Source organism: Cryptomeria japonica, chromosome 11, assembly GCF_030272615.1.
Source record: "Cryptomeria japonica chromosome 11, Sugi_1.0, whole genome shotgun sequence".
NCBI lineage: Eukaryota > Viridiplantae > Streptophyta > Pinopsida > Cupressales > Cupressaceae > Cryptomeria > Cryptomeria japonica.
Genome location: NC_081415.1, coordinates 596906313 through 596921597, shown reverse-complemented (window position 1 = coordinate 596921597; position 15285 = coordinate 596906313). Strand labels below are relative to the sequence as shown.

The window sequence follows — 15285 nt, the reverse complement described above, 5'->3', positions numbered from 1 at the left end:
TTAATTAGGAAAGTCAAAGTGATAATTTAAAATGAATGTTACCACATAATTGGTGAATACTTAATTTGAGTCTCTTCCGGGAATTGCAAGGCAAATGGAAATCTACTGGCTTTCCCGCCGAAAAAGACGGGCCACCTTTATACTCCGTATGAAGACAAAACGTGGCGAACAGAACCAACGGGAATCTCGAGGTCCAGATTCCATCTAAAACAAGAATTTAAAATCAATCAATCTCTATAAATACTTGGTGGTTTTAATTATTTTCATACGATCTATTGCGCTCTGACATTCTCAGAAATCTCTAGAAACCATTTTTTATTAACAATGGGCGAAGACCACTTTGATGTTCAGGGATGGGCAGCCAGGGACAAGTCCGGCATTCTTTCGCCTTTTAAGTTTACTCGCAGGTAATAAATACTCACATCCGTTGTGTTGAAATGTTTAGTGCTGTTTCTTTTGATTATATTTAGTTTCTTCCAGATCCGGGTTTTAAGGGAAGTGCAAAAATCTAAAGATCTTCATTAGTTTGTGAAGCGGGGCAGTGTTTTTATTGAATCTTCTGGGATTCTTTAAGAAAATGATTTGCTGGGGCTAGGATTTGCTCTGAAACTTTTGGTTGTCTGTTTTTCTTAATGATATCAGATTTGTTGTCTTCCTAAGACTGTTTTACATTCGATTGTGTGAGAGTTTTTCATTCATATTTCCGATCACACTCTCTGATTCACCATCGGGATTGTTTTCCTTATTTGAAGATTTTCAATGATTTTCAATGTTGTCTCGTGTTCATGCAACTGGATTGTAAAACCCTAATCAATGAGTAAAATGCGGATCTAACTTCATGCCAGCCTCTCCTCCATTATAAGCCCACTGCTGTTTTGTCAGAGTTTCCTTGTTCCAACCTTTTATCACAGACATCACATGAGTAAAATTATTGCCGGATTCTCTGCTGTTTTGTCAGAGTTTTCTTGTTCCAACCTTCTATTACAATATGACCTGAGATTATTGCTTACTGGATTTTTTATCAGCACTCGATTTGGGCTTTTCCTTTCTTAAACTAGTTCATCTAGATTCGCCATGCTATAAAGTGTTCCAAGGCCTATTCACTGTGACTCGCCTGAAACTCGTATCCGTTTCGGCCAGATGAAATTTTCTGACGAATCTTAGAATGCACAGTAATTTTCAATGTATCTTGTTAAAAGAAAAGGCATTTTTCTTTAATCCCTAAAACTTCTTTCTGTTCTGTTTTTATGCTAAGCAATTTTTAAGCAATTTCATTTTCAGGAAGACTGGTCCCAATGACGTGACATTCAAAGTTGTTTTCTGCGGGGTCTGTCATTCGGATTTGCACCAGCTCCGCAACGAATGGCTCAACTCCCAATACCCATTGGTTCCAGGGTAGGCGCTGTTTCCTATCCTCTGTTTTATTCTCTTTCTGCACAGATATGAATAATTTAGACATGAGAAACCAATCCAACTTTTTCTTCACAGCCATGAAATCGTTGGGATCGTAACTGAAGTTGGATTAAAAGTAGAAAAATTTGCCGTGGGCGAACGTGTTGGAGTGGGGTGCATGGTGGGCAGTTGCCATAACTGTGACAGCTGTGAAAAAGGTGCAGAGCAATACTGTGAGGGAGTTGTCTGGACCTACAATAGCACAGATGTGGATGGTTCTGTAACCTATGGAGGCTACTCATCTTTAATGGTCTGCGATCAGAAGTAGGTTAAACTTCCCCAAACTAATGATTTCATCTCTTGAAAAATCAACTATGGCCACTGGCGATCTTTGAAAACATTCCAATTCATAATAATAGGGTTCCTAAAAAAATCATAACTCCTTCAAGTTGTGGGATTTGTGATATGTTCTCAGGTTTGTAATTAAGGTGCCAGAAAGCCTGCCGTTTGATGCGGCTGCTCCATTGTTATGCGCTGGAATAACTGTTTACAGCCCCATGATACACTTTGGAATGACAGAGAAAGGAAATCGTTTAGGCGTAGTGGGGCTTGGTGGTCTTGGTCACATGGCTGTCAAATTTGGCAAAGCTTTTGGCCTGCATGTGACCGTCATCAGTACATCCCCAAACAAGGAAAAAGAAGCCAAAGAGGTTTTGGGGGCTGATGAGTTCCTTATCAGCAAAGATGCGAAGCAGATGAAGGAGGCAACTAAATCCCTGGACTACATAATTGATACTGTATCGGCTGATCATCCCCTGCCGCCATTGATCAATTTGCTGAAAGTTAATGGAAAACTGGTTGTAGTCGGTCTGCCTTCTAAACCGATGGTAATCCCAGCTCCCTGTGTTATTAACGGTAAGCAATTCACCTGCATACTGTGAGTTCTTAATTTTATTTCTATTTGTTACCCTAAATCCTAAACCCTAATCAATTTAAGCTGAAAATATCTTAATTTTATTTCTATTTGTTTCAGGTCGGAGATCAGTTGCAGGGAGCTGTATTGGTGGAATTAAAGAAACACAAGAGATGATGAATTTCTGTGCAGAGCATAACATTTCATGCAAGATAGAAAAGATCTCTTTTGATAATATCAACACAGCAATGGAAAGGCTGGAGAAGGGAGATGTTAAATATCGCTTCGTTATTGACAATGCAGAGAATTCAAAGATTTAAGCAAGATTTTTTGGTCTTACAATTTAGGAGTATATAAAGTTATATTTTTTGGATTTTGAATAGCATATATGAGATGATGTCATAGTATATGTATGAATTGTTGTGAAGGTTGTTGATACTTTTTGCTTCAAAAATAGTATAAATAAAAACTATTGTTTGAAATATAAAATATCATTTTTTGTGTTTATATATTAATAATTACACAATACATTGCACCATAGTTGTGACTTTAAAGTTGTTATTGCTATGAAATGTGCTATTAGTTACAAAAAACTACCAATCATGTGATGCCATGTCAGCTTCACAAGTATAGGGGCCTCTTTTGCATTCTTATTGGTCTCACTTTTTTGGGGGGCTGTTTTGGATACCTTGGCAAAAAGAATGCTGATGTGGCACCATACTTGATGATGTGGCTTTGAACGCAGGGGACTTGCCAAGTAAGCTATTGTAAAAAAATTGGGCATGATTTGAAATTTCCAGGTAGGATTTTGAGAAGCTTGAAATTAAGTGCACAACTAGTGGGTTCTCTCCCCTAAATATTTATTTCATGTGTTGAAATGTCAAATATTGGGCTAACATTTATGACAAAGTTAATCACTTTTAACATCTATGAGTTAAACAAGGACAAAGAAACGTGACAAAGTTGTTTTTGATAGATTTCAATGAGACGTGTAGAAAAATCTATTAAGTTAATGTATAGTATATTAATTCTATGTTCCAAAAGCTAAGATTATGTGCACTTAATGTCAATGTCATATATTAAAAGTCAAATTGTCCATGCATTAAGTCAAGTTGGCCTAACACCATGTGTTAAAAGCGATGTGATTTATGAAGACAAATTTACTTAGAGGTGACAAATTTATTTGAAGGAAGTTTTTTCATTATGAAGTCAAATTGCCCATGCATTAAGTCAAATCATCCTAACACCACTTGGTATAAGTGATGTGATTTATGAGGACAAATTAAGCTAAGATTATGTGCACTCAATGTTAATGTCATGTATTAAAAGTCAAAATTGTCCATGCATTAAGTCAAGTTGGCCTAACATCATGTGTTAAAAGTGATGTGATTTATGAGGACAAATTTACTTAGAGGTGACAAATTTATTTGAAGGAAGTTTTTTCATTATGAAATCATTGTTTAGTATGAAAAATATTGAATCAATAAAATTTCATTTATAATTTATAATTTTAAAGGTCTAGAAATTGATTAAGTAGTTTGCATCACTAATTATCTATTTAAAAAAAATAGTTAAATATTATTTATGTTTATGAAATATTTAATTAAAAATTGAAATGTAAGATTTAAAGCCGCTTTATAATATATAAATCATTATTTGATAAATGTTTAATCAATATTTTTTTTAAAGATTATAAAAATTTCAAATATATGAAAAGCTCCTATGTTTGTTAGGTTTCTATGTTATTTACCCATGAAATTATTAATTTCTATTACACAACCACATAAGCATTGGTATAACCCTTGATTCCATTAGTAAAATTGTGTAAGTTATAAACTATTATGTTTAAATGTTTCTAATCTTCTAATGCGCCAATAAAATGTATTGTCAAATTTAATTGTACATTATAATTTGAATTTCTAGTTAATGTTCTTTTTTTTTATTTGTTGGATTGTAAGTGAAATCTTTTTTGTTTGTGAAAGAAATTATATGTGATTATCTTGAAAGCCTTGATAAGGGCTGCTACATTACTAAATTGAATGCTTAAGACTCCATAAACATTTGTAATGTCATAAATTGCATTGCATTTATGATTAATTGTTGAAGTTATTTTGTTAGCTTCTATTTAACTTTGTTAAATGTAGTGGGTCTGAATATTTAGTAGTGTTTGGTGTTTCATTTTGAGAAATACTATGTTCCTAATTGATTTCCATTTAATCCATCTTAAAATTGCATTGCATTTATGATTAATTGTTGAAGTTATTTTGTTAGCTTCTATTTAACTTTGTTAAATGTAGTGAGTCTGAATATTTAGTAGTGTTTGGTGTTTCATTTTGAGAAATACTATGTTCCTAATTGATTTCCATTTAATCCATCTTAACTCATGAGTAACATGTGAGCTTAATTATAGTAGAAATTAAAAATTTAATTGCAGTTGATAAATGGGTTATGACACTTCTTTTCAATGATAAATAACATGTATTGTCTTTCCATAATTTAAAGCCTACCAAGTGAAAACTAACATTTTGAATCATATAAAAAAAACAATTTATTGTCAAATGACCAACACCTTTTAAGTATCAACTAGATCTTTACATATAAAATTTTACCCAACAAAAAACTGTGTATACAGGTGCATAAAATGGATTAAAAAATTAGAACTACCACTAGATTTGGAAATAAAATATCTACAAATGTAACTATCGCCGATGTTATCATTCAAAAATTTTAACAGGAGTTTTTATCAAACTCACATAATTTTAAAGAGGCACAATCCCTGTGTTCAAACAAATTTTTCAACTGAAAAATAAAGACAATTTACTGATAAAAAACATACACTTCCATCTTTACATATTTTAAGCCGTATCATAAACAATTGTTTTTTCTGAATATCGTGCCAAAACAGAGTAGTTTATTGTCAAATGACCAACACCTGCTCAATATCAACTAGATCTCTGGGTATAAAATCCTGTCAAACGAAAGAACAATTCATTGCCCAGATGAAAACACCCAGATATTTAGGTAGAAAATTATGCCTAAACAAAAAGGACAGTTCAATGCCATATGCCTAACACAAAACTAATATCAACTCCAAAATCTGTCCTAGCAAATTCGAGCTTTAAACTCCATAGTTGTATATACCAAAAAGTATCTTCTTATGGTTTAAACCTTAAAACTCTCAGTATTGTCAATAACAAATCGATATTTAACATCTCCCTTCTCCAGCCTTTCCATTGCTGTGTTGACATAATCAATAGATATCTTTTCTATGCTGCATGAAATGTTGTGCTCTGCACAGAAATCCATCATCTCCTGCGTTTCCTCAATTCCACCAATACAACTTCCTGCAACTAATCTCCGCCCTAAAGCAACCATAAAACAAATTTCAATTCAACTGGGTAAAAAGAAACCTAAAAATAATGATCATAAAATTAGACATTAAATACAATATAGATTTGAAATTAATGTTATCAGATCTTTAGAATTCATTTGTTGTTTCTGGATTTGATTGTGTTGTTTCTTTTGTCATCAACGTTTCTAAGATTGAAAATATCGATGATAAAAGAACCAACACAATCAAATTTAAAAACAAACACAGATTTAAAGTTGATATCTTCCCAACAAATCAAATTATTCATAAAAAGATGGAAATAATTTACCAAATATAACACTAAACGCAGGCATTTGTAGAGGTTTATTAGGAATGCCAACAACAACAAGCTTTCCATTGACTTTGAGCAAATTGAGCAATGGCGGCAGGGGATGATCAGCAGATACAGTATCAATTATATAATCCAGCGATTTAGCTGCGTCCCTCATCTGGTTTGCATCTTTGCTGATAAGGAAATCATCAGCCCCCAAAACCTCTTTGGCTTCTTTTTCTTTGTTTGGGGATGTACTGATAACGGTCACATGAAGGCCAAAGGCTTTGCCAAGTTTAACCGCCATGTGACCCAGACCGCCAAGACCCACTACGCCCAAACGACTTCCCTTCTCTGTCATTCCAAAGTACTTCATGGGGCTGTAAACAGTTATCCCAGCGCATAACAATGGGGCAGCCGCATCAAATGGCAGGCTTTCCGGCACCTTAATTATAAACCTGATCACATATCATAAATCCCACAACTTTAAGGAGTTTTTTAATTTTTTAAGGAACCCTATTATTATAAATTGAAACCCTATAGTTGTGTAATTAAATATAATTTTTTCAGTTCTGAGAAATTAACTTACTTCTGGTCACAGACCATTAAAGATGAGTAGCCTCCATAGGTGACAGAGCCGTCTACATCCATAGCGTTGTAGGTGAAGACAACTTTGTCACAGTATTGCTCTAACCCTTTTTCACAGCTGTCACAGCTATGGCAGCTGCGCACCAGACATCCCACTCCAACACGGTCCCCTACCGCAAATTTCTTTACTTCTGTCCCCACTTCAGCTACAGTCCCAACGATTTCATGCCTGTGATGATCAAGTAACATTAATTTTCTGTATCTACAACCACATACAGTGCAACAATAAAAAACAGCGGATAGATAAAAAAGTTTACCCTGGGACAATTGGGTATAGGGTGTTATGCCATTCGTTGCGGAGCTGGTGCAAATCTGAATGACAGATCCCACAGAAAGCAACTTTGAATGTTACGTCGTTGGGTCCTGTCTTCCTGAAAAGTAGAATGAAATTTGGTTTACTCCACGCCCACAGAGACCAATTGTTTATAGGAAAAATACAAAAAATGCCCTGTTTAGCATCTGAAACAGGGCAACTTAAAAAAAAACCGAATACCTGTTCTTATATCAGGCCGTCCAAGTCACACAATTAAAAAGAACACTCTCAGATCTACTAAAATAAATCCACTAGAATTCAGCCGGTCCAACTTTTCAAATGGGTCATATTGGATGGAAGTTGAAATTTTCTGGCATTAATAAAAAAATTATTATAAAAGAATATGGGTTCTATTTTACTCTTTTTAAATCTGTTTTAATCTATTAGTTTTTCATTTTCTTTCTACAGTTCAGTCGAATCTTTAAGCACATGCACTAATCATTATCATTCTGGACCTTGAAAATCAAATGTCTTTCAAAAATTATGTAGTCTTAATAAAAATATCATTATCAAAGAAGACCAAACAATCATTATCATTATAGACCCTGAAAATCAAATGTCTTTCAAAAATTATGCAGTCTTAACAAAAATATCATTATTAAAGAAGACCAAACAAAATTTTATAATTTTATATAAAACTGAATCTTTATATTTTTGAAAAAACCTAAAACGAAGGTGAATGGAGTCCCACGAAGTACTCATGTAGACAAAAGTACAGTAACCTGTCTGAACATTATTAAAAATAATTAAAAATAACCAGACAAATTTTTATATATTTATATAAACCTGAATCTTGATATTATAGGAAAAACCCAACATAAAAGAAAACCCACAAAGAACTTAATGACACTGCTGATAGACCGTGGTTTTTCCAAACAGATAACAGTTGCCACATATAAATGGAAATTTCTCTTAAAGAGTTTCGATTAAAGAGCTTCCTAAAAATGCAGCATCCAAATCAAATTTAAAAAATGCCACCAAAATATAACCAGAACTAGGAACACTAAACCTTGGTGCCCCAGAAGTCTTAATTCCCTTAAACCTATCGCATTATAAAACTAATGAGAGTATTCATTACCTGCGAGTAAAATTAAAAGGCGAAAGAACGCCAGATTGATCTCTGGCCGCCCATCCTTGAACATCAAATCCTTTTTCTGCCATTCTTGCTGATAAAAAAACTGAATTCAAGAAAAGCAAAGGTTTGCTGCTGGTACAACAGATGACAAAAAACTAGAGAAAATAAAATGTAACCACACAACCATCTTCTAAAAGCAGTGGCTACGCATGTATTTTTATAGTTGGAGTCGTGGGTCAAGAAAGTTCCAGCTTGTAAGTGGCTTACGCGTGTCCCACATATTCTCTTACAGTTTATGGATCAAAATTACTTGACGTCTTTAATAATTTGAACGACGCGTCTGGAATTGAATTGAATTCACCCGAGAATTTGGTGATGGGGCCGGCGCCGTTGAAGTTACAGTAAAGATTTGGAACCAACGTCTTATCTACTATTCGGTGCACATTTGATCATAAATAATTAGTATTAATTTTTTTTATTAATTTTTTTTAATAAAGATTCTCGGCCATTCAGAAATACGTGAATTGAAAGGCGTGGAAAGAGCCATTTTTCTTTTGTTTTCTGATATTAAAGAGTTTTACATGACGTGAGGAATGACACTAATGCTGATGCGCGCCATAGCCGACATTTGTGGTCCACAATTCGTAGTGTTTGCTGTCATCAGTAATGCATTCGAAACAAAGACCCGACTTTCTAAGATTCACGACATGCGAGCTTTTCGGCCTACTTAATTAATTACCTAACATACAGAAGGTCAGTTAAACTTCAAATTTTTTTGTTTTTTTATTATGTAGTTTGTCACAAGACTAGTCTAAGTCTATTAAAAAAAAAACAGACCAGTCTTAAGTCTTACAACAAAAAAGAGAAGATTAGTCCTAAGTCTATGTTTCTGGTTGTTGGTTGTTGGTTGTTGGTTGTTGGTTGTTGGTTGTTGGTTGTTGGTTTAAATGGGGAAATGGAAAATGTAGGTTGGTCATCTCTTGGTCATACTGTATTCTTCCAAAGTAGAACAATGGAATGAGCATTGTTGATCTTTACATGCAAGGGATTTTTCTTTCAACTAAATGGATTAGTAGAGTTTTGGAAGGAGATTCGCCTTTGAAACTCCTGATTCATACTGTACTCAGACGACTATTGCTGGCAAAACATGGAACACTATGTAATGGAATGACAAGGTTCTTCTAGCCCCATATTTTAAGATCTATAGATCAACCCCTCTCAACTACATATGGAAATTTTAGCAACCAATTTCCCAAAACTTGTCCTGGTTTGACGAATCTTTTAGCTACAGATCAAGCTTTGTAACTTCTTCAATTTGGTGGAATCATCTAATCCAAGAAAATAACAACTTGCTAGCTATGATCCCAAGGTTCAAGCTAACCATCTCTTCAAGAAAGTCATCCAAGCCTAAAGTGATCTTTGGGATTCCTCACACTCTGCTTGAAAATCTTGGGGACATCTCAAATTGTGTTTCAACCTTATTTATAAAGACAAGGCTGTTGTAATGAAAATCCAAAAATTTGTGCCCCCTAGCTTATCTATTATGATCCCTTCCATTGTCATTCTTGTTCCTTAAGCACTAGAGGTGGCCTAATGGATGCAACCTTAATTCCCTCCCTCAATGTTATTTATGAATAACTTGTGCTTAGCTTGCCCATTTCCCGTTGACTTAATGCTTTGTAGAGATGTAATATTAGACGAACTAGTTGGAATAAGTTCTACCTACAAATCTACAAGTCTAAAGCTAACTCTTAATTCCAACTCACTATCAAGAAGCTGTTGTTGGCAATTGACACTCACTCGGTGATTTCAAAAGACTTTCGATGGTTGATTATTTGTTTAGGGTTGTCATTGATGGCAACTCTTCTTGGTTGTTCGATCTAGCAGTCGTGATTCAACTTATCCGGAAGATGGAGGTAACCGGTAGACAATTAATCGGTGGAACAAGGCAAACCAATGTATTTCAGTAATGTTTTGATCCGAAATGATCTTCGGTGATTACAGTGTTTTTGGTGATTCTTTTTGTGATCTCAATTATATGAAAGACCTTTAGGAAGAATGTGGTTATAATATTTTTGTCCGGTGCTATGTTTTGTTCGAGATTGAAGCCGACTTGATCTACATGTTACACTTATTGAAGCCGACTTGAAGGAGATTGTTTTTGTGGTAAGATCAGATATATAAGATCGTTTTGGAAATTGTTTTTCGTAGTGTGATGAGTATGGTGATATGTTTTGGTGTGACTAAGCGCAGTTCCATGTGCACATTTTTCTTTCAAACCAAATGGTAGCTACAGAGACAAATAAAATATTTAGCAGAGCAGAGACAGTCAAAGATTCAGAGCCTAACCAAAACTCATCTTTGCATAGTCAGATGTTGATTAAGAGTTTATTTCATTGTATCTACACATTGTAAACAAATTGTAAGTCAGTGAAACTTCCTTGAGGGTTGTAGCCCTCTGGGCAACTTATTTGAGAAGTGAGCTCTAGGCAGCGAGCCTGAATGCAAGTGCATTCCCATCTATGTAATATTTATGTACTCCTGGCCATAGTATATGAATATTGTGGGTTCTAGCCCCACCGTGGTTTTTCCCTTTTCGGGTTTCCATGTAAAAATTTCAGTGGTGGATTTGTGTACTTATTGTTGCATGCTTATGTTCTTATGTGTTATGCATTGTTAACCGGTGGATAAAGAATAAGTTTGTTTCAATTTTCGATAGATCACTGCTCCCCCCCCCCCATCCCCCCCCTCAGTGATCTTTGATTCTAACAGTTCTTGCATGCAAAACTTCTAGTTGGATATCACGTTAAATTCCTCTGTCCACCCCTTACAACACTTTTTGCCTTCAAACCTACCCTTTTTCATTTCCCTGGGTCTTTGAAAGTTGCTCCTCTTAGTTTATTAACCTCCATAACATGATTTTTAGCTCACATTGTTTTACCATTATCAAATTTGGAAGTTTAGATGACTGGTTGTACTATCTCACTCCTCCTCCCCTGGGTCTTTGAAAGTTGCTCCTCTTAGTTTATTAACTTCCCATAACATGATTTTTAGTTCACTTTGTTTTACCATTATCAAATTTGGAAGTTTAGATGGCTGGTTGTACTATCTCACTCCTCCTCCCCATATAAGATTGAAATTCAAATAATTTGCTCTATTCTTCTAAAATAAATGAAGTTTATTTAATACTTTCAACTAAACATGGCACTAATAATGATACTAGATCAAGTTGCAGGATGAAGATATTCTCTCCTAGCTCAAGGATAAGGTTTTGTCTCTAGGAACATAATTTATCTTAGCACACACTCTCTAGGCCTCTTTAGGAAGTGGTATAACTTAATTATGTTCAGTGTAGGTTATGTTTTATTTCATGAGTTGGTTCATATTTGCAAGTTTCTTTTGTTCTATTTGGGGTTGTATTTGTTCTTCTACCCTTTAACACAACTATGTAATGTGTTGGATACAATAGTGTTGTTGCTATTATGAATTTCTTGTTATGCAATTGAGACCATTTTCTCTACTATTTGCCTAGGCATTGCTTAGACAAATTCCTTGCGGTTTTTGTAGCTACCTTCTTTATGCAATTTTTGTGCTTGTAGATGTGGTTTCTCTATTTCTTCTCATTTAGGATTGTCCTTGTAATAAGTGATACTTTGTTAAAAAGTATATATGCTTCTTCCAATAAAAAAATATTTTGGGTTGATATGTAAGTCTATTTTTCATTTTTATTGTGAGTTCAGGGAAAGTAAATTAGAGAAGTGTATGTACTTACATTGGGTGTCTTGATTATGTGGTTGTAGATGTTATTTAATAAGCTAATCAATTTGATAGTAGTGTTAGTCAAGGGTTGTGTGCGAGTGTATTTTGAAGGGAAAATATAAGAATTTAAAAAATGTATATTTAATCAAGATACAGTTCAAGAGAAGAGATGCTTGTTTATCCATGGGATTGGACATCATATGTTCATCTGTCATTGGAAATCAAAGGACAAAAACCCCTTGATTTCCATAATTGATTAGTGCATGGAAACCTCCAAAGTAGTCATAATAGTCTCATGCAAGGATTAGATTTTTTGTTCATGTATGATTCCTATAATGCTTGTTTTTCTACGATTTAGGCGACTTTCTTATCACCTAGGAATTGTAATTATGTTTGCACTATAGATTTGTTATATTTCTAATAGTAACATTATTGCAGTTGTTCTTGAAATTTCTAGCAAGTTAAACTAGGGTGTGTGCACCAAGATGGTGTGCAAAAAAGTGGACACACACCCAAAAAAAGTTGAAAAAATAGCAACTGCGTTCACAGTTTTAAGATTTAAAAAACCTCGTATGCGATTAGGTTCATTGTGCCCGAGCCTAAAGGAACAAAACTGGATACACAGTCCTTGTCAATAATTTTCTTTTTTGGACTGTCGACTGTATTATTTCCTTATGTGGTCAAGAGCGAGTTCAAAGGGTTTTTTTGTTGCAAATTGCGCATGGGCTCCATATTTTTACACCTAGACGCCATGGAAAGAGGTTGGTTACGCATTTTGTTTTGCTTTTTTTGCACATTTGATAAATTTTATTTACATTTTCAATTTAAATTCGTGATTTTGATCGGTTTTTTTAATTTTTTGTTACCAATATTAGATTCTAAAAATCCAAAACCACAACAAGACGCACCTCAAAACCCATAGCAAAAACCACAACAAAATCCACAACAAAACCCTCAGGATACACCTCCATGTCCTCCTTTAGACCGTACATTAGCTACATAGGAGGATTTGCTTAATCAGTTAGGGCAAAACATTGCTAAAATAACTAGACTAATTAATAGATTGAAAACATTTGAGCTTGAGCATCATTTATCCCTTGCCACTAGCCTAGAAACATTGGCTAGTGGTGCCACTACAATTTCGAGTAAGATTACAAAATGGGGAAACTATAGGGATAGGTGTCGCACTTATTATGCTAATGGGTTATCATATGATGCAGTGAAAAATAAAAACATAAGTAAAACACAAATATGTGCTCTTTTTGTTGATCCCAGAACTGGTGAGTCCTTACCTCTTAATGCAAAGAGGTTTCCCATACATTGGTGTACCAATGTGCAGATGAAGAATCTTTTTTGGAATAGGTGGTGGATGGTCTTTGATGAACCACTTTGTAATAATTTTTAAGTTCCATTATATTTTTTGAGGAAAATATATTGTGAGTTTGTCCTCAATGAGCGGCCTAATTATTTTGATATGAGAGAGTTCCATGGTATAGGTGGAGTCTCTACCCAAGATAGACCTGGAACTCATAGGGTATTAGACTCATAGAGTGATCGCCCCGTAGCACCCAAACCCAAGGTGCATGCGACGGTCCCAGCAGCCCTGAAAGAGTCGATGGAGATAGAGACTCTTCAGGTGGCCACAACATTGACTGATGCAATCATCCAACATGGGACATAGTTAGTGATGAATACTAAGAGGGGGAGGGGGGTGAATTAGTATACCAAAAAATACTGTAATCATCTCTTAAACAGTTTACCAGATAACCAGTGCAACAGATTCACTAATAAACTGGTTAAGATAAATGCAAACCAAATAGCAAACAAAGCATTCACCCACAAGAGAACAATCACCATAACACAAGATATTTGATGTGGAAACCCAAATGGGAAAAACCACGGTGAGCAGAAACTCACAAGTAACTATCTACAGAATAGAAACCAGACCGGTTAAGGTCATACAGTGTTCTTCACTAGAACAGATCTTATTAGGAATCTAGATCTATGTTAGGAGATAAGTCCTGTTAAAGACTACCTCGTTAGAGGATTTCAGAACCACAGTTGTGAACCACCTTGTTAGAGGATTTACAAAGGCTTTGCTAGGCCTACCTGGTTAAGGGTTACAGACTTGTCGAAGATATTAGTAATCAACAAGTGAATGATCTAGATAATAACACAGTATGCTTAATTAGATCCTTGTCAGCTCATTGTTAATGAATTTTAGCATTACTTCAGTCTTCAATATCTCCACACTTTATCTCTTCACACAGACCTAATCTTCTCTTCAATGATCGCACATAGCCTTCTCTATTCTGTGTCACATACTCTGTCTCTTACACATGCAAACCCTAGACATGATGTCCTTATAAAGGAATCTGATTTCATGTCGGTCCAATAGAATTAGACTACAAGTTCCTAGGTACAGTGCATCTAGACACATTTGGTAACACGACACAAATGCACCACCAAAGTGTCAGTGGATGATAACTCATCACACATTATAGTATTACTGGTTGGTAACTCATCACAGTTATATACCGGTTAATACAATATACCGATTATCGGTTGTCAAAAATGAAGACTTGTAGATCATAGTGTTCCGATCAAAAGTTAACTACCGCTTGGGTCCTTCATACCGCTTGTGATCCTCGAACCACTTGAGGTCTTAATACCGCTTGAGCTCTTCAGTCAATCTGTGACCGATAAACATTTTCTGCAAAATATCGATAGTCTAAAGACTATACATCCAATAATACACAATACCGGTTGGAACAATTATCGGTTGAGCATAACTCATACATCAAGAAAGTGAGTGTCCATAAATGACAATCAAAACATTATCAAAATCATCAAAATGCCAACAATCTCCCCCTTTGGTATTGATGGAAACACTTAGGAAAATGTTGACATCTAAGTATTTTTACAATAATAACAAAATGCCATAATCAAAATTACTCCTCCTAAGCATATACACTACTCCCTTTTGCAAAAAAAATTATAGGTAAGTGCATGAAATGGTAACATTCACCAAAATTTTACTTACACTACTCCCCCTTTTCCAATAATGACAAAGTGATGCAAACTATCCTTTTATAAAATAAAACAGAGTAGATGTTCATGACAATAAGGAATGAAATTTCTCAAAAACAGATTTAAAGTTCTGCACAAAATTTGTCATGTCCAATGTCCATGACTCAAGTAATGAGGTAGCAACCTCACTTTCAATCTTCATCTGGAATTCCATTTCTTCCATTGCATCGATGGTACTCATCTCTCGAGTGACCGTGATAGCTTCCAGGTTGAGAAAACATCTCTGAAGAATCTGCAGTTTTGGCAATAGGAGCAGTTGAAATGCCTGCAAATCTTGAGTCTGGTTGCTGATCTCTAAGTCCATCTTGGCAGTCTGATCTTGAAAATGATGAATGGTTTGTCCATAGGTAGTGAATAGATCATAGGGCATCTTGAAGGTGCTAATATATTCCTGTAACTCCGATTGGAGTTTAGCTTTCTGTTTGAGCACATCTTCACAAAACGGATGGGGTTG

General features: G+C 35.0%; 2 protein-coding genes across 2 annotated transcripts; one reads left to right on the top strand and one right to left on the bottom strand.

Annotated features, from left to right (window-relative positions):
* Positions 1-249: 249 nt before the first annotated feature.
* Positions 250-2812, top strand: LOC131076345 (mannitol dehydrogenase). The gene is made up of 5 exons (XM_058013488.2): positions 250-407; positions 1282-1395; positions 1489-1716; positions 1868-2307; positions 2426-2812. Exons 1-5 carry the CDS (start codon positions 325-327, stop codon positions 2623-2625), a joined length of 1065 nt encoding a protein of 354 aa, XP_057869471.2. The 5' UTR covers positions 250-324; the 3' UTR covers positions 2626-2812.
* A 2272-nt stretch (positions 2813-5084) lies between these two features.
* Positions 5085-8180, bottom strand: LOC131076343 (mannitol dehydrogenase). Its single transcript, XM_058013487.2, has 5 exons — positions 7986-8180; positions 6852-6965; positions 6536-6763; positions 5965-6404; positions 5085-5667 (listed from the first exon to the last, which is right to left on the bottom strand). Exons 1-5 carry the CDS (start codon positions 8066-8068, stop codon positions 5468-5470), a joined length of 1065 nt encoding a protein of 354 aa, XP_057869470.1. The 5' UTR covers positions 8069-8180; the 3' UTR covers positions 5085-5467.
* Between the last annotated feature and the right edge of the window lie 7105 nt (positions 8181-15285).